At 44.4% G+C, this 23,852-nt stretch overlaps 4 protein-coding genes across 8 annotated transcripts in view; 1 reads left to right on the forward strand and 3 right to left on the reverse strand.

Annotated features, from left to right (window-relative positions):
* The window catches only part of tns1a (tensin 1a), a 44,037-nt gene extending 31,267 nt beyond the window's left edge, over positions 1 to 12,770 (reverse strand). For 2 of the 4 annotated variants that reach the window (XM_049755455.1, XM_049755452.1), the window contains exons 1-4: positions 12,608 to 12,770; positions 12,351 to 12,476; positions 6,939 to 7,043; positions 5,217 to 5,375 (exon numbers count right to left, since the gene is read on the reverse strand). In XM_049755455.1, the coding sequence (XP_049611412.1) occupies positions 5,217 to 5,312 (96 nt within the window). In that variant the 5' untranslated portion in view covers positions 5,313 to 5,375; positions 6,939 to 7,043; positions 12,351 to 12,476; positions 12,608 to 12,770. Of the gene's footprint in view, positions 1 to 1,910; positions 2,410 to 5,216; positions 5,376 to 5,782; positions 5,899 to 6,938; positions 7,044 to 12,350; positions 12,477 to 12,607 lie in introns of those variants that run through there. The other 2 variants (XM_049755453.2, XM_049755454.2) reach the window with 2 other exon arrangements.
* Positions 12,771 to 13,093: 323 nt separating this feature from the next.
* Positions 13,094 to 16,774, reverse strand: LOC125989279 (cyclin-Y-like protein 1). 2 transcript variants are annotated; one of them, XM_049755466.2, is made up of 10 exons: positions 15,968 to 16,773; positions 15,827 to 15,901; positions 15,717 to 15,751; positions 15,549 to 15,649; positions 15,296 to 15,331; positions 15,031 to 15,082; positions 14,852 to 14,971; positions 13,821 to 13,987; positions 13,595 to 13,757; positions 13,094 to 13,525 (listed from the first exon to the last, which is right to left on the reverse strand). In XM_049755466.2, the coding sequence occupies exons 1-10, from the start codon at positions 16,122 to 16,124 to the stop codon at positions 13,409 to 13,411; spliced, it is 1,023 nt and encodes a 340-aa protein (XP_049611423.1). In that variant the 5' UTR covers positions 16,125 to 16,773; the 3' UTR covers positions 13,094 to 13,408. The 2 variants fall into 2 exon arrangements, with proteins under 2 accessions (XP_049611423.1, XP_068506074.1); XM_068649973.1 differs by having other exon boundaries at positions 15,827 to 16,774.
* Positions 16,775 to 16,853: 79 nt separating this feature from the next.
* On the forward strand, positions 16,854 to 18,046 carry mettl21a (methyltransferase 21A, HSPA lysine). The gene is made up of 3 exons (XM_049755472.2): positions 16,854 to 17,355; positions 17,437 to 17,548; positions 17,609 to 18,046. The coding sequence occupies exons 1-3, from the start codon at positions 17,209 to 17,211 to the stop codon at positions 18,004 to 18,006; spliced, it is 657 nt and encodes a 218-aa protein (XP_049611429.1). The 5' UTR covers positions 16,854 to 17,208; the 3' UTR covers positions 18,007 to 18,046.
* A 2-nt stretch (positions 18,047 to 18,048) lies between these two features.
* Positions 18,049 to 22,229, reverse strand: LOC125989280 (cyclic AMP-responsive element-binding protein 1). The gene is made up of 8 exons (XM_049755468.2): positions 22,063 to 22,229; positions 20,855 to 20,943; positions 20,629 to 20,775; positions 20,452 to 20,552; positions 20,135 to 20,274; positions 19,877 to 20,059; positions 19,649 to 19,802; positions 18,049 to 19,567 (listed from the first exon to the last, which is right to left on the reverse strand). Exons 2-8 carry the CDS (start codon positions 20,933 to 20,935, stop codon positions 19,423 to 19,425), a joined length of 951 nt encoding a protein of 316 aa, XP_049611425.1. The 5' UTR covers positions 20,936 to 20,943; positions 22,063 to 22,229; the 3' UTR covers positions 18,049 to 19,422.
* Between the last annotated feature and the right edge of the window lie 1,623 nt (positions 22,230 to 23,852).

Raw genomic sequence — 23,852 nt, forward strand, 5'->3', positions numbered from 1 at the left:
GTGGAGCAACTCTCCGGGCACGTGGCCAGATTGGCGCAGAGGAAGAAAGGCTGCGCGGTGACAGCTTTGGGCTGCTCGTATTAGCATGAGAAATTGGAACGAGGGTGTCACATGATCGATATCAGGTACGGATCAATGCGCCGCCATCACTAATGGAGTGACGGCGCCACGCATGCGCAACAGGTGTGTTCGTGAGCCGTGCGATTTTAGGTCATGTGACCCGGAGCCAGACATGATTAGCGAATATGTCAAATGAAAACAGTTTTTCATGTCACTTCAAAGATGCTTTGAGGTTTCTTAAAAGGGTTGACAAGCGTTTTTCGGGATTTTTTTTTTTTCTCAGATCTGAATCTGACTGAGCAAGCATCTTAAAACTCTTCCAACACTGTTCACCTGACTAGGAAGTAAATGCTCTTGAATTAAAGCTAAAAGTCTGCAGTGAATTTGTGGAGGGATGAAAAAATGCCAAAAAAATGAGAATCGTGTCCCAATATTTATGGATCTGCCAGTATCGCCTTAATTTAATACTTTCGGAGTCTGTAAAGTCTGCCACCTTCCCGCTAACATCAAACCTTCAAAACTCCAGCCATCTGGACCATCCAAAGTAGCACAGCATCAGTGGGGAGAAAAAAAAAAAAACAGTCTAAATTTATTTTTGGGCTCACTGCAATTGTTTCTTGTTAGATTACTGAAATGAAAAAAAGAAAAAAAGTCTCCAAAGTCCAAACTAGAGCGTTCCAAGCTCCACGCATAGAGTCACAATATATTGATCCCACACACTCAGCATATCTCCCGGGAGCTCCGTTTAATGGGCGTCAAAGAATTAACTTTGCCGCGCTCGATACGATTTAATTTAAGGAGGACGATTCAATCCGCACATCCACTCGTCAAGTTAACGCGCTGCCTCGTATACATTTCTATTTTTAGAATTTGCTATGGGATATATTATCAAATCAGAAATGGACCAATAGACAGGCTGAATGAGCAGCACATTAATTGCACACGAAGGAAAAAAAAAAAAAAATCACATCGTCGGAGGTGTGGCACGGCTGTTAAAGTCCAATCAAAGGCGGATTGATTTCCACGGCTCTGCTGGGATTTGTTTAAGTCAATAAGGGGACTCTGTTAGACAACATGACAGATGTGGCATACATGCATGTTTCCACTAAATGCAGCAAAGATGATTTTTTTTTTTTGTCTATGTGGAGAAAAAAAAAAAAAATCATTTGCTTGCTAGCAATGAGCACATTCATGCTACTGTGGGAGCACTGCCCGTGTCAGCGCGTCACATCCAATATTCACTCCCTGTGCACGGGCCTGATAAATGATTAATAGCGTGTATTTGGGGAGCTTTCTTCGAACCAGCCTCTCGCACGTCACCCGTGCGTGTTACACCTCGCGGCCTTTGAGGTTTTTTCTTCTTCTGCCGCTGATGATGTCGCCTTTAAAAGTCTCACTGCATGGGAAGCTCCATTTGTCAAGACTCAAAAGTAGGGCAGAAGCCTCGCTGGATGGTGACACGTACATCGTCACTAATCCATGTTAGAAGTTGATCACAAAGTGGATCAAAAAGCGGGTGGGGTCTTGGTGTTCCGCATGTTCTTGTCCAACATGGACACTCATCGCGTGTCCCGCTTGCCGACATGCTCGCTCAGTCCCACATAGGAGGGGAAAAGCAAGCAGATTAAATTATACAGGAGTGAACAGAAATAGCTTCGGTGCAGCGGCCGCCTGGACACACCGGTGAGAGGCAACGACCGAATTAGTAAGATGGAGAATAAACACAAGGGTTACAAAAAATTACAACTAATATCCAAGTTGCCTTGTAAACTGCAATCCAAATCCCATAACTCCCCACGCTTTGAGAAGATTCCTCCTCCATCAAGCAATAGAAGAAAGAAATGTCTCACCCAAAACATGCAGGAGAGGCAGACCCATGTCCGAGCTCGCCCGGCCAGAGAGAGAGACACAGAAGGCATCCCGACCCGAGAAAAGAGGGCGTTCCAGATCACGAGATAAATCCGTAATATTCCCAAATATTCCCATGAAGGCTCCGATGGTAATTGTGAGGAGCATCGATGCTGGAAGGATCAGTTAGCTTAAGCGCACAGGAGCTCCGTTCTTCTGGCGCTCTCCGCGTCTCGGCCACTTCTGCTGGCCGTTCCTGTCAACTCGTGCGACTTCATTCTATGAAGGGGGAAAAACGGGGGTGGGGGAAGGTGGCCCAGGAGATGGTGTGTTTCTCCACTGCCTCCTCCTCCTCCTCTACTCCCCTCATCACCTCAACTGGTTCCCTCCAAAATGGTACAAATGACTGTGGCAGACAGATGTTTCATTTACAAGCTCATATGAAACCCCGCCCCCATCCTAGCTGCGATGGAGGTACAACCAAATTTTCTCCAGACACTGTTGGCAAAGTGAGCAAATCTTTCAACCTTGTGCCATTCCATGCGGTGTGTGTGTGTGTGTGCGTGTGTGTGCAAACTTTGCGTGAGCGAGCCAGCCTCTTCCTCGTGAACGTCAATGAAAATCCAAGTCATGAATCAACATTGTATCAGCGGGCGCATTACATCACCGTTAGATCCATAAAGGGCTAAGAGCCGATTCATTTCCAGAAAACACCCGCTATTGATCCCTGCTGCACTTCATCACTTGCGCTGGAACGCCGACGTCGGTTCACAGGTTAACCTGACATGGGATCTGCCGAGAGTACAAGATGGCAACTAGAAAAAAAAATTGACAAAGCTAATGATTTGGATGGATGGATGGATGGATGGATGGATGGATGGATGGATGGATGGATGGATGGATGGATGGATGGATGGATGGATGGATGACTGGATGGATGGAAGCCGGATGGATGGATGACAGATGAATGGATGGATGATGGATGGAGGACAGATGAATGGATGGACGGATGGATGGATGGATGGATGACAGATCAATGGATGGATGGATGGAGGACAGATGAATGGATGGATGGATGGATGGATGGATGGATGGATGGATGGATGGAGGACGGATGACTGGATGGATGGAAGCCGGATGGATGGACGACAGATGAATGGATGGATGATGGATGGAGGACAGATGAATGGATGGACGGATGGATGGATGACAGATCAATGGATGGATGGATGGAGGACAGATGAATGGATGGATGGATGGATGGATGGATGGATGGATGGAGGACAGATGAAAGGATGGATGGATGGATGGATGGATGGATGGATGGATGGATGGATGGATGGATGGATGGATGGATGGATGGATGGATGGATGGATGGATGGATGGATGGATGGATGGATGGATGGATGGATGGATGGATGGATGGACAGACAGATGATTTGGGACTCAAGAGATTCCACTGTATTTTTCAGCAGTTAAAGATTCTATTCAGGCAAGCTCGCCACCTCTAGTAGACCCCAATAAACGTTAAGATGATCACCACAGATTGGTCAACTTCATTTTAATACATTGAAATGCAGCAGTTTTCCTCTAATTTGATTTTAGCATTGAGCTCCAGTGGCTCACTACTATGCGAGAGTCAAACAGTTGTATGGTGAGGTCAGACCACAAGTCGCATGCCAAATATTAGGCACGCCCAAGATCCCATGTGCAAACATTTGAAACAATAAAACAAGAGGAGCAAAGTTGCCCTTCCTTATCGCTGGCTGAGGAATCCATTCCATGAAAGCTTTAATGGAAGAATAACAACGCATCTATCATAAGGAGGGCCGGCCCAGAATACCGCAAGGGGACATTAGTCATTGCGCTGGGCACCAAGTTAGGAATACAGGCGAGGACGTATTATGGAGGGGGGGGGGGGGGATACACGGATGGCCTCGGAAGGACTTTAATAGAATGAAATGAGATCAGAGGATGAAACCGAAAGCAGAATTAAGGCAGGTGGAAATGATTCAAAGGTGACAGAAAAAAAAAAACATGAGAGAGAGAAGAGAGGCGGAAGGTCTGGAGAAACCAACACGAGCAGATGAGGGGGAAAATGAATAGAAAGAAAAGGATCCACATGTATGCGCTGCCATGGCGTCGCCATAGCAACGGAAAAACCTCTGCACATCATCACCCCCCCCCCCCCCCTCGTGTTACGCCATCTCCTGCCATAACCCAGGCCTGGGACCGTGTGAGCTTGGTTGCCATGGAAACTGAACAGCTCACAGCAGCCCTCGGAGGGGAAGACGCCAAGCCTTTTACCTCTCCACTTTCACCTCCCAGTCAGTCACATGATGAGCTCTGGCACTGCAGCCATCAAAGCAGACTAGAGGGAGGGGGCTAAGCGTGTTACATCATTGCACCCGTTTTTTTATTATTTTTTATTATTGCACTCCCAAAATGCACGGGAGCGTTTAGGTTTGATGAAATCAAACACCTCCATGCCAATTTGAACCAACGCAGGAGCCGCTCAGCGAGCCAGTGAAGTGTTCATGCAAAACGTTGACACACACAAACACACACACACACACACACACACACAGGCGCGCGGGGATTGAGCGCGGGAGTAGAGATAAGGAGCTGCGGCAATTGAGTGTGGCGGGTGAGGGGGGGTGGGGGGGGGAGATTGGGGAAGGTTGGATTTTGGTGCTAGTAGGAGGTGGTGGGGGGGGGTGATGGGCGGCTGCAGCACAGGATCCCTCCAAATTCCATTTTCTTGCACATCATTGAAGTTGGAAAGCTTCAAGATGATGTCAAAGGACTGAAGATGGTGTCTTCTCACAAGAGGAGACATTCTTCAGTTTTCTTTAGCTCCCGGCCATTTTACGGACGCTTTCCCCGCGAGATGGTTAACCAAGACGTAATTTCCTAAAAACGGCCAGAACTTGTGTGGCAAAACATGGCAAAGGACTAAAAGTCCCCCCCCCCCCCCTCCCCTTGTCAACGCAGATGGAAAGGTGACCCTGTTCATCCAGAACATCCCCTTGTCCAGATGATGGCGCTGAGTACAGAGCCCGAGTGGTTAACCCCAAATGTGAGTCCGGCTATATATGGAGCAGCTGCCTGGAGACCATGTTCAGATGTAACACTGACCTTGAATCAGCACTTAGAAGAAGCACCCAGGTCCCAAAAGCGTTCACACCATCCACATGGTTTGCTACGCATGCAATGCTTGCTTGGGTCATTCCCAATGTTCTCTCTTCCGACTCCCTCAAAATTGGAGTCCCCTCAAATCCCCGTTTCAACCTCGGAGGAGTCTTACCTTGTCTCGCTTGGACCCCCGCAGTGGGAAGAAGCAGGCGAAGAGGAACTTGCCCCAGCTGATGACGGCAGCTAGGCACCAGTTGAGGCGGGCCATGCCTGCGTTTCTTTCCTCTTGTCCGCGAGCCCCTTATTTCCTGCTCGGCCCCCGGGTAGGATCCTGCAACGCCCCCCCGCACCAGAGCCGAAAAAGAACAACGTCAAAACGGACAACGAAAAAAAAAGACCCGATACTATCTTCTGCGCTTTCCCATTTTGGCAAATTGGAACCACCTGTCTGCAAATTCCAATTTGTGATGATGTGACTAAGAGGGTGCAAAGCTAGAAATCCCCCCCCCACCCACCCCCCAAATTAGACCTCTATGGTTTAGCCATCCAACTGTCTTCCGAGCTGGTCTAGATCAGTTTAAGTGTCATGAGCATCGGCGGCTGCATCATGCCAATAGTCCGCCGCTAATCAACGGCACTGTTGCACACATACATACCCCCCCGACACACACACACAGCACTCGCCTCAGGCAAAAAAAATATATAACAGAAAAAAAAAAAGGCTGTCCTGGCACATACATCCACAGGCTGAAGAGCCCCCCTCTCATGGCACGCACGGCTCCCCTCTAGGCTCAGGATTCCCGGTGCTTTGCGCTCTCACACTTACACACACGCCGCTGCTACTGCTGCTCTCTCTCTTTTCTCAAACACACACACACGCAGTGATGCTGCAGCACTTACTCAGCCAGTAAGGGGAGGGGGCGGATGGGAGCAAAAAAAAAAAAGTGTGTATGTATTGGGAACTGAAGGATTGGTAGAAAGGGGGGAAGCAGAAGAGAAGATGGGAGTAAACACACGTGTGTGTGTGTGTAAGCCGACATGGCAAGATGACGTGCACAAAGGCGAATAGTGACAAGGAAAGAGTGAGAAGGGGGGGGGGGAGTCAAGATGGGTGGATGGGAGACATCAGGAAGGGAGAGGAATGACAAAACAAAGATGCAGGAAGGGAGAGAGTGCTTGGAGAGCGCCGATGAAAACGTACACGTGCACCAGTATGCGCAATTGTGCACAGAAAAAAAAAGACGGCCGAGATGATTTCGGTGTGTGAGCGGAACTGAATGGAACGAAAGAGAGAGATATTGAATCGTTCGCTCTCTCGGACACTTTAAGTCACACACACACACACACACGTGTGCGCCGAGGACTGCAGGTGGTGCACAGGCTCGTTCACTGGTGCTGCAGTCTCTCTACGCTTCAGTAGGAGCGAGCAGATTTTCACTGCAGAACGCGCTTCTCTTCTTTGCTCTCCCCCCCTTTTTCCCAGCCCGAGCCCAGTGCACCACCGCCGGCGCCGCCGCCGCCGCCACCACACCGACGCAATCACAACACATCAAAGCGGTGAGCGCAAGTGCATGGAGGACCACGTCCAGCCTGCGGGGAGTAGCCAAATGCGTAGGAGGCTGGGGCAAAATGGTGGCCCATATGGAAACAATATGTGGCAATAAAAAAGATGCTTTTGGGAAAGACAGTCATGTATATTCCGATTTTCAACACACTTATGAGTCTTAAGAACCTCCATTAAATTCATTAAAATGGATAAACTCGTTCTTCATCTTACCAAGATAAGAAGATCTTCACATTCAGAACTGGATTAAAAAAAAAATGTCTGTGTTTGAGGCTTCTGCTGGACATTTACAGCGATAAAAAAAAAAAAAAATCATCAAGGTATTCTCACTTGGCAATGCGCTGATCATCCTCATTAAGCATAAGCAACTTGCATAATCACTGCTGACTTCGATTGACCGGCCTGTCACGCTGCCCGGCCATGAGCGTGGGAAGCCTGCGAAAAAAAAATAAAAATATAAAGGTGAGGGCTGCCAAAACAAAATTGTACAGATTTATCTTGATTATGATTCAAATAAAGACTGAATTAAGTTTGTCTTGGACTTTTCTTAATACAGTGTTAAATTAAAAAATAAATAAAAATTCAGGAAATTTATTTAGAAAAAAAAAAATACATAAATAAAAAAATAAATAAAATAAATAAAAAAATAAATAAAAAAAAAAGTATCTCACAGCTGTGAGTGACAGGCAGAGCATTTTCTCCCCGCCCTCACGGCACTGTTCCTGCACCAGCCCGCCATTCACATTCAGGGCATGCAGGCACACAGTGTGTACTGTATGGAGCAGACACCAGATTAGGTCCCATCACACACCTCATCATTCCCTAATGTGCTGACTCATCCGTCTTCCACTTCTCTCCCGCCCGCTCATCCTCTCGTTGCCTCCTTTTTAAATTTCATCCCCAACCTTTTGTCTTCTGTTGATGCCCTTCTCTTTCTCTCTCTGCTTCTCCCCCCGCCTCGGCGGCGAGAAATTCCGCAGCAGCAACGATGACACCCTTTTTATGTCAAAAGCGTCACGTCTGACCCAAGTGAAAGCAGCAGAGGTGACCCCGATCAATGTGCTTTGATGCGCTAACTCGATCAAACGGGATCATTAGAAGCGAGTGATCCACGAGCGTTTTATTTAAGGTCAGCATGAAGGACCTGCCCGCCCGGGGTGGCCCGTGGCTGGTCTCTGAAGCTCCAGGTGACGCCGTTGTCTTTAGCGGGGCCAAATTATGTGAAGGGACGGAGACGCACTTAAAGCGGAGGACCATGAGTAGTGACACATCCAGGGCCGGCTGCCAAGGTAAACTCACTTATCCAGCCGGGCCTCCCCGACTCGCCCACTTCGGTGACATCCTATCGTTTAGTGGACACCCAAGGGAGCGTGGAACATTATGGGATATACCACACGTAACCCCCTCCCCCTCCCTTTTTTTTTTCTCCCATTTGTTAATGGAATCTAAATGTGACACTAAGAAAAAAAAAAAACCTTGTGGAATACAAGACTTCATAGTGGAGAAGGGAGGTTTGCGCCGTTGTGGGGGTGAACACATTCGTCTCATTACCCGGCTAACAGAAACGTCTCCAGGAGAGGCGCACGCAGACTTTGACATTGCCGAAGCAGAAATAAACTCACAGGAGTAAACGCAGAAGATTAAAGCACACAAAATATATTTACCGTAATTTCCGGACTATAAGTCGCGGTTTTTTTCATAGTTTGGGTGGGGGGGCGACTTATACTCAGGAGCGACTTATATATGTTTTTTTTCACAAATTTTTACTTGATCATTAAGACATCACTTATAAGTATAGTTGACCACTTCCCATGTTATTTTTAGTATAGTTGATCACTTCACATGCTTTTATATCTTTATCTTGAACATATTCAAAACATAAAAAATAGAGAAAACATCAAATAAACCAATTAACACTTTAAAGCACAATATCCAATTCCACTGTCTGCTGTATGTACACTTGCTCCATTTTTGGTCCTCTTATATTTATTATTATTATTTATTATTATTTGTTTATTTATCATTTATTCAACACTCTTATTTATTCATTGTTTGTTGTCCTTCATGTAATAGTTGTCCTTAATCACTCTATATGTTACGTCAGGCCCGTTCTCAGCTCTTTGTTTGTGTTTGTCACGTTAGCATACCTATCGTTTAGCCTGTTGTTGCTATCGTTTAGCCTGTTGTTGCTCGTTCATGACTGTTTTTGGTGTGGGATTTTGTCGAATAAATTGCCCCCAAAATGCGACTTATACTCCGGAGCGACTTATATATGTTTTTTTTCACTTTTTGGGGCATTTTATGGCTGGTGCGACTTATACTCCGGAGCGACTTATAGTCCGGAAAATACGGTATAACAAACTGTGCAGTGGAAAATCATTGAGATGACCATATTTTTCACCCAAATGATAAATTTATATCGTGACCAGATTGCCATGCTCCCAAAAGCCCCCGTGATCATAATCCCTTATATGTCCTTTTGTCACCTTCGCTGCGGCGTCTCGCTTCAACGAGCCAGACAAAGATGGCTGATCTCGGCGCATCCGCCGAAAGCTGCGAGCTAATCAGCGATGCGCATGCCCTCTGATAAGCCTCAACCGACAACAGCAACGTGATGCGCCTCAACAGTTATCGTCATTATCAGCCGCGGCGCTCGGCCAAATTAAAATCGACCCTCAACTTAACTCGGGCGCCTTTAAATCTTCCTCGTGCCACCTTTCGCCGTGGCGCAGCGATGGCTACTTAGCAGTAAATAAATGCTATGTGAAGCAATGACTGTCAAGGTCAATTTCAATGTCAAACCATATTTTGGGAAGTCCTTCAAGGCAGGGGAAATATGTTTGAGTCTAGAAAGAACCCGAGCCCAAAGGTCCTTTCTCCCCGCGCTGCGTCCGAACGAGACTGCTAGCTTGCATCCCGCTGCTGACTTGGCTGTCCTCCAGTAGAGTTTGTGGCACGCTTTTAGCTCCGCTAATGTTGCTACCTATGTAGGTTAAAGACCCCCTCGTGGTCGACAAACACACCAGCGCCGGGGGGAAAACGTTTCAAGGTTAAAGCGGATCAGGCAGTCGCAAACAATCGAGGGAGAGAAACAACAGAGGCTCGGATAGAGTTATATCTCTATTTGTGAATTAATCACCTCATTCTGTCTGGTGTACTCAGAAATCTGCAGAGCCCTCATTCCCTAAATGGGCCAAGGAATCCACGGAAGGAACCCACCCCTTCTAATTATACGCATTTATCACCAATCACAGCTTTGAACTTGGATGCCAAGTTGATGCTGCGCTACGAGGCAAAAGTGACAATGAGTCTGTCGGTCTCGTAGGTCCGAAAGCTCAGTCAGGACCGGTTTCTGGGACCGGGCCAATCTACGATCAGGAAGGGAGAAGAGAAGGGAAGGGCGCAGCTGACGGTAAGCATCAAATCATAGAATACTGAATTCTTGACTGTATGTCATGTTTTGGAAATTAGCCGAAGAAATCAAAAATGCTCAGGTGATGGAAGGTCGTGTTTACTGTTCGTTGCGGGACGAAATGTCAACTGTAATGTTTCACTTAAACCAATTCAACGACTATTATATTGCTAATAAAAAAATTGGAGGCAGAAAGCATGCATGTCTCTGCCCTTGAGGGAATGATGGGAAATGAAGCATTCCAAAGGCCGTGCGTATCCAACGGGACACAACTTGAGGCGTCGATAAGCATAACTGTGGCGGGGAACGAGAAATACACATTTTGTGAAGAATAATTTACAGTACGGCTGAGCCAGGGGCGGCGCTAGGATTATTTTTAGATTAAAGGGGGGGCTAGACCGATAACTAGGGGAACTGAGAAAATAATTCATCAATATAGTTGAGAACATCAAATAAAAGGCAAGAGGGGCTAGATGGATTTTTGACGGGGCTATAGCCTCCCCCAGCCCCGGTATAGCGCCCACTAGTGTCGGCAACGTTTGTGATGGTGACATCATCAGAAGTAACAACTTTACTTTGCAGGTACACATGGTCTCCCTGGCTTTTCTTTGCTGCCATTGCGCCGTTGCCATGGGAGACGCTTATGTAAGCCATGCCTAATCCCGTTAACTGTCACCGCGGGTGCCGAAGAGCAGGCAGGCAGTCCAAAAAAAAAAAAAAAAGTCCATTCTTGGCGATTTAACCGAGGGCGAAATTGTCTCGGGGTGTGCGATAAGGTGATTTGAAGCTTTGATTGTGGTGAAACCAGACAGTTTCACGTTGATCTAATTTGCGGCATGCTAAGCTAGCCTTGCTAAGCTAGCACAACCTCAACGTTTCTCGACAAATAAGCTTGCTACTACTTTGAAGCAGATACGCTTCCAGAGTGGAGACAGATTCGAGTTCGATAAAAGCAGAGACACGTGTGGACGACCGTGCGGTGTCCTCCCCCCATTCTCTCAACCTCCTCGTGCTCCATTAGCTTTATTACACTCTCTCGGCTGACGGCACTTATTGTGCAGGGTTTGATGTGAAGGTCAACATGAGATGCCGTACGGACATTTTGTGTCCCTTCCGAGACAAACAAAAGAACCGCGGTCTTAATGCAGAGAAAGACATTTTAGTTGGACTCATCATCGCTGTGTTGCTAGCGCTAATCGCAGCGCACATAGCAACATTAACGACATCATCATCATCGGGTTCACCGCATTGTTTTGCTTTTAATTGCCACCAGAGGAAAAGGTAAGCATTTCATGACCCAATTTAGCTCTCTACTGTAAACAGTCACACGCAGATATGTAAATTGGTGTTGTGATGATGAGTGCCAAGCCAACTCGCATGCCTGCTGTTTTATTGCCAAAGCAACCTCCCTGCTAAGGTCAAAGGGCATACAGGCGCTCTTTCGCTAAGCATGTTGTTGGTGTATGCCCAACATCTGGTTCTGTGAAATACTTTGCAGCGTTGCCAGAGCTGCGTGGCAAAATTTGGATCCTGAGCTCATTAGGAGACAAACAGAACCAGCGGCAGTCAGCAGCCATTTTTGTGCCAGCTCAGCAGGAAGAGCGGCGGGGCGGCAAAGCCAAGATGGATGCTATAATGTGAAAGCGTGGATCCGACACGCGCCGTTAAGATCGTCGCTTTACTCCTGCGGATGACACCGAGGCGGATGCGTCATACTTTTGTATGGACTGCAACAGTATACAAAACAAAATGTCGAAAGTAAGCTAACCATTACGTATAAATGTAACGGTCGCTAATTAGCAGGCTAGCCTAAATTAGCCTACTCCATGACAACTCAATCAAACATTCCACACATTAAGCTCATCTTTAAAAAGTATTATGGAATTTAGAAGCCTTAAAGTGCAAATGGATTGACCCAAAACAGATTTGACTGCTTCCTGATGCAAGTGTGGTGTGGGCGACTGTCACTCAGCAACAAGCTGCTGGGATGCGGCACACACTAACGCGAGAACAGCGCCATCTGGTGGATCAGAACACTGCAGTTCTTAGGACGTTTGCTGATGGAACTCAAAAGTTAGCGCAATGAACCCCGAGATTATTTGATACGTGAAAAATGGGTACTGAGCAGGTTTATTTTAAAATACAGCACATAAATTTTGTAAAATAATCCGATGTGATGTAGTTTCAAATTGCTTTTTTAAAAATAGTTTCAAATTCGCAGTTTTGACTTCATGACGTAAAAATCTAAAGAATCTACACATTCTAAATCTGAACCGGCGAACTATTTGTGAGGTAATCTGCATGGTTTTGATGAATGACAATTCTCTCACCTTCTCTGTAAAGATTGACCTGAGCAGAGGGTAAATGGTGAGACTCCCCCGGGGAGCTAGCTTGATGAGTTCGGTCAAATCTCATGATGCTGAGAGATTAATGGAGCCACACTAGAACTGTGAGGCCTACAAGAAAAACACAACACACGTACAAAATTAAGATTTTACATTGCATTTAGTTTGGGAATGAAATGAACGGACGGCCATGTTTGTTATTTTGCGTCAAAGACAATTTATATAGAACATTTGGTTCGTACCTGATCTGCTAAACTTTTCTTTTTCCAAGCAAAAGTTAATTTCTATTATTTATACGTATCATAGGATTCTTTGGTAGCTCTTGAAGACATCTTGTTCAGAACAAAAAAGCATTGTAGATTCTGAATGTTCCTGCAAGTGTTTTGTTTCTGGTCATCAAGCGCCGTCAGAACCGGAAGTGCTTCGAGAAGTTTTAATAATAAATCGAGTTGCACTTTAGATTATTCCAGAAAACAGCACATTAAAAATGACCACCAAAAATGACACATTCCAAAAAATAGAGGATATTTCCCCCAAATTAATACATGATGCTTATATAGATATATTTTTAAAACTTTTTGTGAAATAAACTTGTTGGCAAGACTCCCTTTTTTCATTTGCCGAGTTGAAATGTCAGCAGTGCAACACTGCCCCCCTGTGGAGGTAAACATGTCGTGCAATTTTGAAACAGGTGACACATAAAAGGAAGCTTTGCTGGATGAAACGACTCAGGTAGAAATTTTATTTCTGGGGACTTTCCAGTGAACAATTTTAGACACACCCGTGTCTAATTGTATCATTTAGCCACACCAAATAACAACGACTAGAGTACTTGATTTTATTTTAGTTGAATAAAGTCTCTTACATTTCAGCAGAAACAGCCTACATAGTAAGCAAAGCAAAATCTAATTTGGTCTCCGTGCGAGGAACGACACCACAGGGTCGCATCCAAAAGTTTGTGGAGACACTTTGAAATGTCCGTCTGCAAAGTATTTTCATTTCAAACTTAAGAGTTCCACTTTACATGTCTCGGATGGTCCAAATTAAGACAATATCGCCTTTGTGTTCTTCACAGCACCCAAGTTGTCTGCACTGACGGACTTCCGCAAACAGGTTTTGCTCAGGTTCTTGTAGCGGTCCTCACATAGCCTTGAGATGGCCTGAAGACAACGTCGCAAGCTTGTGAGGAACACATGGCGGAATAGAGAGACCTGGACAAAGTGACTGACCTCTAACTTTTGAGCCCGCTTGTTGCTGAGCGGCTCCAAGAGGAAGCCGAAGTTGTTGTCATCGGCGAGCGAGCGCAAGTCGAAGTAGTATTTAGCGTAGACACTGGCCGGAACGTTGATGTTGAACTGGAGCAACTCAAGGAAGTGACGCTCCATCTCATTCCTGAAAAAAAAAATGAGTCCAGATTATGGACTCTAATTTTTAATTTTTGCTCACAACACTCACATGTCCTCCACAGCGATGTCTTTGAGGATCTGGCAGTAGTCCACATTCCAAACCGCCTGGTCGTCCCAGACCTTCGAGGCCAGCAAGATGGCACCTAAAACAATCCGCTTCCAGTTGCACGGACAGATGTCCAGTTCTGCGTAAGTTAGCAGCCGCTCCAAGTACACCTGTGAGAGAATCAGAAGATATCATCCTTATCTGTCTTTGCTCAAGTAATAAAAATGTATGAACTGGTGTTCCACAAGGTACTGTACGTAGTCATGTTCTGTTTAATATGAACATAAAAATGAATATGAGCAACATCAGCAATGGATGGCAATATTGTAAATATCATTTCCTGTTTTTTATTTTTTTTTAAATGCTGTTAATGGCTGATCAAAACTGTATCTTGTGCATGGAAGAAAACACACAAGCAAAACTATTTACCGTATTGGCCCGAGTATAAGACAGTGTTTTTTGCATTGAAATAAGACTGAAAAAGTGGGGGTGGTCTTACATTCCTGATCTAGACATTTTACCCATTTAAAACGCTAGATGGCGCCAGATATCTTTAAAGCGAATGCTGAACTTAACTTCCCAGGCCGAAGCGAAGAATAAAAATAGCGGTAGCACGAAGAAGAAGAATAAAAAATAGCGGTAAGAAAGAAAAGAGAAGAAAATAAGAGAAGAGATAAGAGAAAATGGAAAAAACAGAAGCCATTGATTTACAAATGTGATTGCACTTTAGTTTACATATTTAAATGTTCAGATATTAAGATGTGATAGATGATGATTTGAATGAGGCAAAATAACATGCTTTTTCTCTCGAATATATTGTTATAATCATTTGTTTCAGATGTACTATAATTATTTTCTGTATAAAAATTTAATTTGGTGTTCATAAAGTCTTTTTTCAAAGTTGAGTCTTGAAAAAGAGGGGGTGGTCTTATAATCAGGGTCGTCTTATATTCGGGCCAATACGGTATTTGATTACAAATACATTTGGATGAAAATGTCTATTTAACCTTTGGAATTTCATTTCATGAACTCACCAGTGTCACAATGGCGCATTCGGCGGTCAGCTGGGCAGAGCTGAAGAGCGTGCGGATGAAGCGGTAGATGAGCTTGTGCTCGGGGTTCACTGCAAAATAGTCGTCTGCAACTTTTTGCCGCTAGGGAGACAGAGAAAGTCAGTTAGAAGCCAAAACCAGAAAAAATCCAATCTTCTCACCGACAGCGGGTGTTTCTGCTCATCAAATATGTCCAGTGTGCGGCTGGAATCCCTGCAGTGGGAGAGAACGAACAATTAAAGTGATTTTTTATTTTTCTCACAGCCACAAAAAAAACAGCAGTAACTAGTTAGTGAATTTTCCAGTGTGCTAATTAGAGTCTACCTTATTAGCTAAAACCAACATTTGCTGTCTTGCTGACTCACTAATTATATCAATGAAAAGATAAATGACACTTTATTAGGTAAATAAGAAAAGCACTCTGACCTGTTTTTGATGTGATAGTAAATAGCCAACGCCACACTGGAACAAAAAGAGAAGAAGATCAGTTTGAGATGTGCGTCACAGATGGAAGGAGATGTTTTAAAGTATTTAAATTCTATATATTTTTTTTCTGGTTTGGATTTTTTGGAGCCACGTCTACAGTTAGTGACGAGGCAGCAGGGTTGAATAATTTGCTCTGCTGCTCAACTTTCGAAATCTGAGAGCTACGAACATCTCTTGTATTTGCCATGTGTACCATTTGATGGTGTTCTTGAGGTTTGGCTGGCTGACTGTGCTGTCATCGAGGAAGATTGTGGAGCAGGAGCTGTACTTCCTCATCACAAGGCCAGGAGACACCTGAAGGTTTAGTGTTAAGCGTGAGGAACCTCGTGATCACTTGTGAGTAGATCTTTTCCAAACTCACATTGTTCATGTAGTTGCTTTTCCTTTTCTCTCGCACTAAATTAAAAAATGAAAACCAGAACATTAAGGTGACTTCCAGGTGAATAATAATAGTGACAGAGAAAGGCTCACCATCCGTCTGAGACTTGTTCAGGAACAGGGTGGTGCCTTTCGGGTGGTCCGACGGGTTTGCCTCATGGGCCAGTTCTGAAAGTGAGTCAAGTTTATCCAAATAAATTCTGTATAGTTCCGAGGATGGTGCATTTTTCTCACCGTCAGGAAGCTCTCTGTCACTGATGTGTTGCAGGTAGGTTCCAGTATCTTCACTCACATCCTCTGCAGTGAAAGGACATTCCTCCAGCTCCAGCTCTATCCTGTGGTTCTTCGGACTCTCTCTTGGAGAGATGCAGCAGGACACCGACCCACCCATAGCTTATCTTCCCATGCACTTTACAATAACTTGGAGCTGCAGGGTGCACCTTGTGTAGTCGGTTTCTTAACTCAAGCGGGATCTACAATTAGTATCTTTTTAAGTTAGACTGGGTGTAAGGATGTAAAGTCGGCGTGCAAGGTTTCGGTGTCTTGGCGCCAGAGAAGAAGGGTGTAGTACTGTGTTTAACAAATATGCAAACAAACCAGACATGTCTTGAACAGCTGACATGTCCGGGGCGTGTGCGTCGCAATGGAAGCACGGTTGCATTTTTAGATGGCTTGGAGTATGGGTGGGTAAAGTTTAATAGTATAAAATATGTCTGGTCATCTTACTTAGCAGAGATTAAAAACACAAAGTCACGGCTTTCTCTTGACCGATGGGTAGCTGTCCGGCTAGCTTCCGCATCCCAATCCAATCTACGACGTCACTATAAATTCACTGGATCGGGAAAACTCCGCCTCAATCAAAAGCCATGGTGGAGTGAAGATGCATTGAAAAATAAATGAACAACGAAAAACAACGACTCTCAATTTAGATTGAATAAAGAAATAAAATATTTTTTTTCAAGCGTTGTCCCACGTTAGCTCGCATTTCTTCACATACTTGCAGACCTATCGTTCGTAAGCGCGTATGTTACGCCATATCCGGGTAATTGCTTTTCAAAATAAGAAAATCCCTCCAGGTTTGCGTGAAAATATTAATAAAAACATATTTACTTTGTATGACAGAAATATGTTTCAGAAGAGATTAACATAATCAAAAATGGCAAATATTATAATGTAATTTAGAATGAGATTTTGAGATAAAAATGTTTTTAAGTCAGACAGTAGCGATTTCCAAATTGACGAGAGTCGACAATGGGCGTGATGTTTATAAATAAAAGTGATCATATACTTTTACAAACTTGATAGTGAAAAGGAAACTGTACGTACAGTACTGCATTGTGATTGTAGTGACAATATTCGTCAATAGAGGGCAGCATTGCAAGAGTACACCTTGTTTAGCTTCACCGGAAGTGGAAAATGAGCGGAAATGATTTGTTTATTATTACAGTTGAACATTTAATGTTTCTACTAGAGTCATGGCTCTGGTTCCGTATGTAGAGAATGTGGTGCCAGCGCTTTCCAAACTCCAAAATTCATCATCGCGTTTTCATTTCGCCAGCCATGAGATCAACATAGCCCAGGATTGGAGGAAACTTGGAGTAGCAGCAGTTGTGTGGGACGCGGTCAGTGACCTTAACAGCAGAGCTTGAATTCATCATGTTGCTTAAATTTATGCTCATGCATTTTTTTATTTTTTTTTGCAGGCCGTTGTGTTGTGTATGTACATGGAGCTGGGCCATGTGGATCTCAAGGGAAAAGTGTCCATTGAGCTAGGGGCAGGCACCGGACTAGTGGGCATCGTTGCAGCCCTGTTAGGTAAATTACCTAACAATTAACAATTACAGTTTGCACAAATTGACTTTGTTGACTTCCCAGGTGCTAAAGTGACCGTCACTGACAGAAAGTGTGCTCTGGACTTCCTTTCTACCAATGTCAAATCCAACCTGCCACCTGACCTCCGGGAATCTGTGGCGGTGTCTGAACTTTCTTGGGGCGAGGGGTTGGCCCGCTTCCCAGCTGGGGGCTTCGATCTAGTCTTGGGAGCTGACATTGTTTACCTGGAGGACACATTCGTGCCGCTGATAGAGACACTTGAGCACTTATGTGCGGATTCCACCGTGGTGCTGCTGGCTTGCAGGATCCGCTATGAACGAGATAGCAAGTTTTTAAATATGCTGAAGGAGAAGTTCACCGTCGAGGAGGTTCACTATGACAACGACAAGGACATTCATATATACAAAGCTCAGAAGCATCTACCCAGGAGTGATTTATGATTTCTTTCAATTGAAATAAATGTATTATTTTGAAATCCAAGCTTATCAGAAACACTTTTATTAACAGCTGCCGAAATGTAACAGCTCTAACATAATGTATCATACAAGTTGGTGCAGACATTAAGAAAATAAATGAAAAGCCACATGAAATATAACAAAGTCTCATTATACATCATAGCTAAAAAGAAAATAGCCTTCTCGGGCTGGGTGCACTAGCAGAATGTTTGACCAACAACAGTCAATTTCCATGTGCAACACACCTTATGGTGTGATCTGAATATTAAAATTACACCCCCTTCCTTAAAAAAACAAAACATTTCATGATCAATTACCGCTTTAAGTTGTCCTGGTGCTTCATGTTTGAATGTCAAATACATGGTGTGAAAAATCTATATTTCAAATCCAAACTATGTACTAGCAGGTAAATGGGAAGTCAAAGCTGGGGAAAAAATTGTTTGGATTTGCAATATCATTTTTGTCACAACTTGTATATCTTGGATTGTTTCAGCAAGGAAAAGTGCATACTGTATACAACCTCATTTTACTAAATGAAACTTCTTCAATTTCCCTTTAAGCTTGACAAGTTCAAATACATCACAGGCCATCTGTGACCAAGTATCTATTGCATAAGTTGTAAGCAGGGCTCATTATTTTTGGTTTTTATTTTAAGAAAATAATGACATCAGAAATGGTTAGATTAAAAGCCACAATACAAAAAGCAGTTCATAATACGAGGATCACATATACGCTTTGTGTCAATTGATCTTTCTCCCCTTTTCTCCTTCCTTCCTCACTCCAGGTCTAAAAAAAAGGCCCTTGTTTATTGCAAACACATTGGTGGAGCTCTAGTTTATCTTAAAAAAAAATGGTAAAAAACAAACAAAAAATAATGACCCTGCAGTTATGTTAGAGACCAAACGCCAATTAAGAAAAAAAAAAAAAAAATCTACCTGATCGGTAAGCGTTAATGTTTGCGTAGCAAGGCAAAGTGAGCCAAGGAGGAGAGCAGAAACAAAGATGGAACCCAGGCTGCAAATTCAGCGACGGCGTCAAATCACTTGTTCCGTCTTCAAGTGAGCCCTGGTAGGGAGGGGGGGCAACTGTTGGATCACTAGCGCCGATGACATCTTGTAGCTCCGCCTCCTCGTCAAGCCTCAGCATCCCTTTCTTTGGCCAATTTGATTTCAGGGCGCTCCTTTGAGGACAAATCCACTCATTACGACGTCGAGGGAACGCAACGCTAACTTAGCACTTGGCAGTTAACTTTGCCTACTGGGCCACATACATGTCTTGCAGTTTTTTTTGTCCAATTTTTTTTTTTTACAAAGCGAAACAATTAGAAAAGTTAGCGTGGCATCCGTACGCATGGCTCTTGACTGAGTCTCTGTACAGTCGGCGGGCGTTTGACGCCGCGGCCTACTCGGATTTGTGGCAGTACAAGTCTTTGAGGGCTTTGAGTTCCTCGATGAGGGTTTTGTTCTGGTTCTCCAGCACGGCCACGCGATTCTCCAAACACTTGACGTACTCCTTCTTCTTCCTGCGACACTCGCGGGCGGCCTCCCTGGACGAGAAGACGAAGAAAATTCTCAAAATCTGCTTTTAATCGCGAGACTGTCATCGTGGCGGATGATCAGCAACCTACCTGTTTTTCATCAGGCGCACCTCTCGTTTACGCGTGACTTCCTCTGTTCCCGTCCCCGTGCCCAATGCGGGCGAGGTCGCCATGACAACCCCGGGGGCGAGGGCGCTGGTTGGCGCTGTGCGGATCTGATAGGCCTGAACGTCTCCGGAGGCGGCTGAAGGACAGGAGGTCGATGGTAAGTAACTAAGATCAAATCCAAAGAAACTCTGCTCGCCATCTTTTCTTTACCTTGTACAACCACCTGGTTGCTAGGCAACAGAATCTGCTGGCCATCACTGGTCTGGGCGTATTGCAGGATGGTGGTTCCGGGTTGGCCCGTGGTAGCATTGGCCATGGTGAGAGCTTGCAGACCCTGAACGCCGTCGGTCCCGTTATTGGCCAACTGGATGGCCCCTCCTTGAGTGATGGCGACTGCGAGATAAGTGAGAAACGTCAGATTTCTTTTTCAAGGCCACGTGACAAGCTGGCAGTGGGCAAGCAACATACTGTACTGGCCGCTGCTGGTTTGGTAGATGGGCGTGGGCATGGTGACGGTGGTGATGGCCGGACCCGAGTCGTCTTCTGACTTTTCTTCCTCGATGCACGGAACGGCCGGAGCGTCTGATGATAAGTCGTTTAGGATTTTCCTGACGAAGAAAAAGCAGACGGGCGTGATTATCAAGTCGGGCTGAACATTGCAAAAAAAAAAGCAATGATCCGATAAACACAAGTCAATTAATCTTTCAACCTTACCACTACAACGTGATACATTCAAAAAAAAAATTGCAACAATGTTCTGGGAAAAGAACTACAAAACAACAAACCTGTACGAAGGTCGTCTGGACAGGATCTCTCTCCTCTTCTGAGAATCTGTGACGCTGTCTACAGACTCCTGAGAGTCTTCGCTTTCAGCAACCGTTGAAATCTTTGCAGGGGAGACAACAAACACATCAGCTTTTTTTTTTTTTTTTTTTTGGTGACATCAGTTAACCGACGCACACCTGAACTGCTTGGACCTGAGGGGACTGAATAACCGAAGGCTGAGCCGCTTGGATCACCCCGTGCACTTGGACGGTTTGGCCGTTGGGCAGCTGCACCAAGGTTACGGTAGGACTGCTGGACGTCGCCTGGCTTGATGCAATGGAAGCCTACAAGCAGGACAACCCATCCGGATGTAAACTCTGCAGTGAAATGAGACATCCTCAACTATTGGTGCGATGTGGTTACCTGGGCCAGGCCACTCTCAGACTCCTGTTTCACACCCGTTTCACCACTTGGTTGTGTATCGGCACAAGCTTCCATTGTCATTTAAAAATCTGCACAATGACAGAAACGTGTCGAATGAATGTCGGCATGGCCATTAAATCGTGTTCATCAGCTTTACCTCAACAACTTCTAAGGCAGGGGGGACCCCGAGAATAGCCTGCAGGCCTGTTCTAAACATGGCGTACCAGTAACGGGACATTGTAAATTTCTAGGAATTTTGTAAATATGAACTGTTGAAAATGTAAACACTAGCAGCGATTTATAGCGGTATAGCGTTGTCTATTAAATTTTATTTAATTACTATGGGGTTGCCTTAATTTTCAATAGTAACCAATAAAAATAACATTATTCAAGATAATTTGAGTAAATTTTATAAGTGCGCATCAAACTGGTAGTTCTTCGCATTAATTCGTCATCAAAAAGTCGCTCTCAGTTTGAAAACTCCTGCATCCCTAAAGGAGGGTGTGGCTTTCTACACACGCGAGCACGTATTTCATTTAAACGCAGTAAAAAACATTGCAAAAAAGTTACAATCACGATGAATGGCAATCGGAGTCTAAGCGATGTAAATTGTTGTCGGTCTTGGTTGTGTACAGAAATACTGCATGTTGCCGCTCGCCATCGCGGCCAACATTGCTTAGCTAGCATGCTAACAAGCTAATACGGTTTCAATTTTAATTCCGCTTTAAATAAGACCGTTTGGTTTCCTTCCCATTCCCGCTGTGGGTCGTCAATGCTCAGTATAAATTGCGCTTTCGCTGATAAATTAAACATGCGTTAATGTGATTTAAAAGTGCAAAGTTGCATGCATTGAAGGTTTGCGAGGGAAAATTCTATAACTGTGTACCACACAGTTTATATGCTTCAAGTTTATTTCAAACAATTTATTTACTCAAATGTATCACACAAACTGCTTCTGTGACTTAGTCCAAAGGTGTCATTCATTTTCTCTCTCCCTTTTCTTTAATTTTATTCAATGCAACCTAGTCTCCATCTAAATCTGACTTTTTTTTTTTTTTCGAACATTGCAACGACTGACTCATTTTAGTGAGCCTCTGCAACGCCGCCGCCATGATTTCTTTGTTGGCGTTGTGCAGATACAAGCCGCAAATAAACGTTGCGGGCAGCCATCTCACTGTCTAGCAAAGATCGGATGCGTATCCTCTTACCAACACAGACTCGCTTCGTCACTCCCGGGTCTACGGAGCTCCACTTTTATTCAGACCGACACGTAAGAGACCGCGTCAGGCTACACCTCCGTCGCGTCACCGAGAACAACAACACCGAGAGGAGGACGAAGGCTACGACGACAGCGAGAATCGGCCTGGAACGGGCGGATGTCCGGAAAGAGCCGAAAAAGGCCGAGGAGCCGAGAACTCACGACTATGGCCGAAAGTTTCTTCCTCTTTTCTTGTAAGAGGTTGGCGTACGAGGTTGTGGTTGCGTTAGCGCCACCTAACGGCTCCGAGACGGTACTTACTCAAAATGTATCGCTCTCAAAAGTAAAATGTAAATGCCACACAAGTTTGAAAATAAATACATAGCATGGAATTGTTTTGGACTGTACAGTAGCATTTTTAGCTGAGCTGTGTTGACAGCGATTATTTCGCATACTACTAGAATGAGCTTAAGCATAATATAATTATAATAATAATTATGTACTTTAGCACCCGACAGAAACGGTCAAAATAACAAATACAAGTGAAAATAAAACCAAATCTACAATAAATAATTAAATAATTTTAAATATAAATACAGGGATATTGTATTCATGCATATATTTATTTACGTTTTTTATTTCCATATTTATTTCCATATTTTATTTTTTAAATTTTTTTATTTAAGTTTGTACTTAGTTTTACTTTTGTGGTAAAGATTTGTTGTTTTTATTTGATTTTGATGTTAATATTTACTTTGCGGTAGCAACGTTTGTGCACATAAAAGTTCAAGTTATTTCCTTAAAAGTCTTGATTATAGGAGAATAGCGACAGGCAGACTTTTTGGAATTTTAACGATTTAATGATATTGACACAGAACAGAAACCCGTTGTTCGAGTTTTTGCAAAGTTCTCATTTTCATCCAGTTTAATCATGCACGTTTGAGCGCTCGCTCGCTCGCGGCAATGCGTCTTACCGTCCACATGATGGCATTGGAATTCTTCCACTTTCATTCTCCATCCTAGTCAGCAAGTTGGCCTGCCTTTTGTCGTTGCACATCATGTTTCACCCACCCAAGCCAGACTGTGGGTGAAAAAGGTGAAATTAGCTCCTATCTTCTTTTCTTTTTAATGGAAGGCCAACAGATTTCAAGCATGTGGTGCTTATTATGTACTATTTACAGCTCTTGCATTCGCAATACACTTGCCGCCTCTCCCTGGTCATCAAGCCAGGCCATAAAATGTTCTCATTATCTCTGTCATTCGGCGTGTGGGGGCCGCCGCAGCAAAGTGGGTTCTAAGCTGTGGCAGCTGGTCAAAATCCTGCGGGGAAAATGAGACTTCACACCAATTTATGACCATCATCTCTATGTGCGAGGTCAACGCGGCAGCTTTTCAAGCCGTACGTGCAGATGTGAAACATACCTAGCGAGTGATTGAATATCCCAGCGGTGCAAACACTTGTGACCTAAACGCCGTCCTTTGCAATAAAACGTGAAAGGCAGCATGCGGCATCGGCAAGGATGTAAACTTTTCTACTTTTCCATTCAAAGTGAGGCACGCGTGATAAATGTTTGTCCCAAAGCTGCCTTTGCATCTGATCTCGTATGCGGCTGACTTGATTAGACATTGATTTCCCTTAATCAAGACCAGCGGCTACGTTCGCCGCGACATCCCCGGTTAGCTATAGCCTTCCTTAAATTGCCGGTGCAAACACAAAGATCGGCAAAGACTTTGACTAAATCAAAATGGCCATCAATTATTAACCTCTTCATCACATTTTCTATGTATCGCCCTGGTCAG

This window comes from Syngnathus scovelli, chromosome 2 (genome assembly GCF_024217435.2).
Source record: "Syngnathus scovelli strain Florida chromosome 2, RoL_Ssco_1.2, whole genome shotgun sequence".
In the NCBI taxonomy this organism is placed as follows: Eukaryota; Metazoa; Chordata; class Actinopteri; order Syngnathiformes; family Syngnathidae; genus Syngnathus; species Syngnathus scovelli.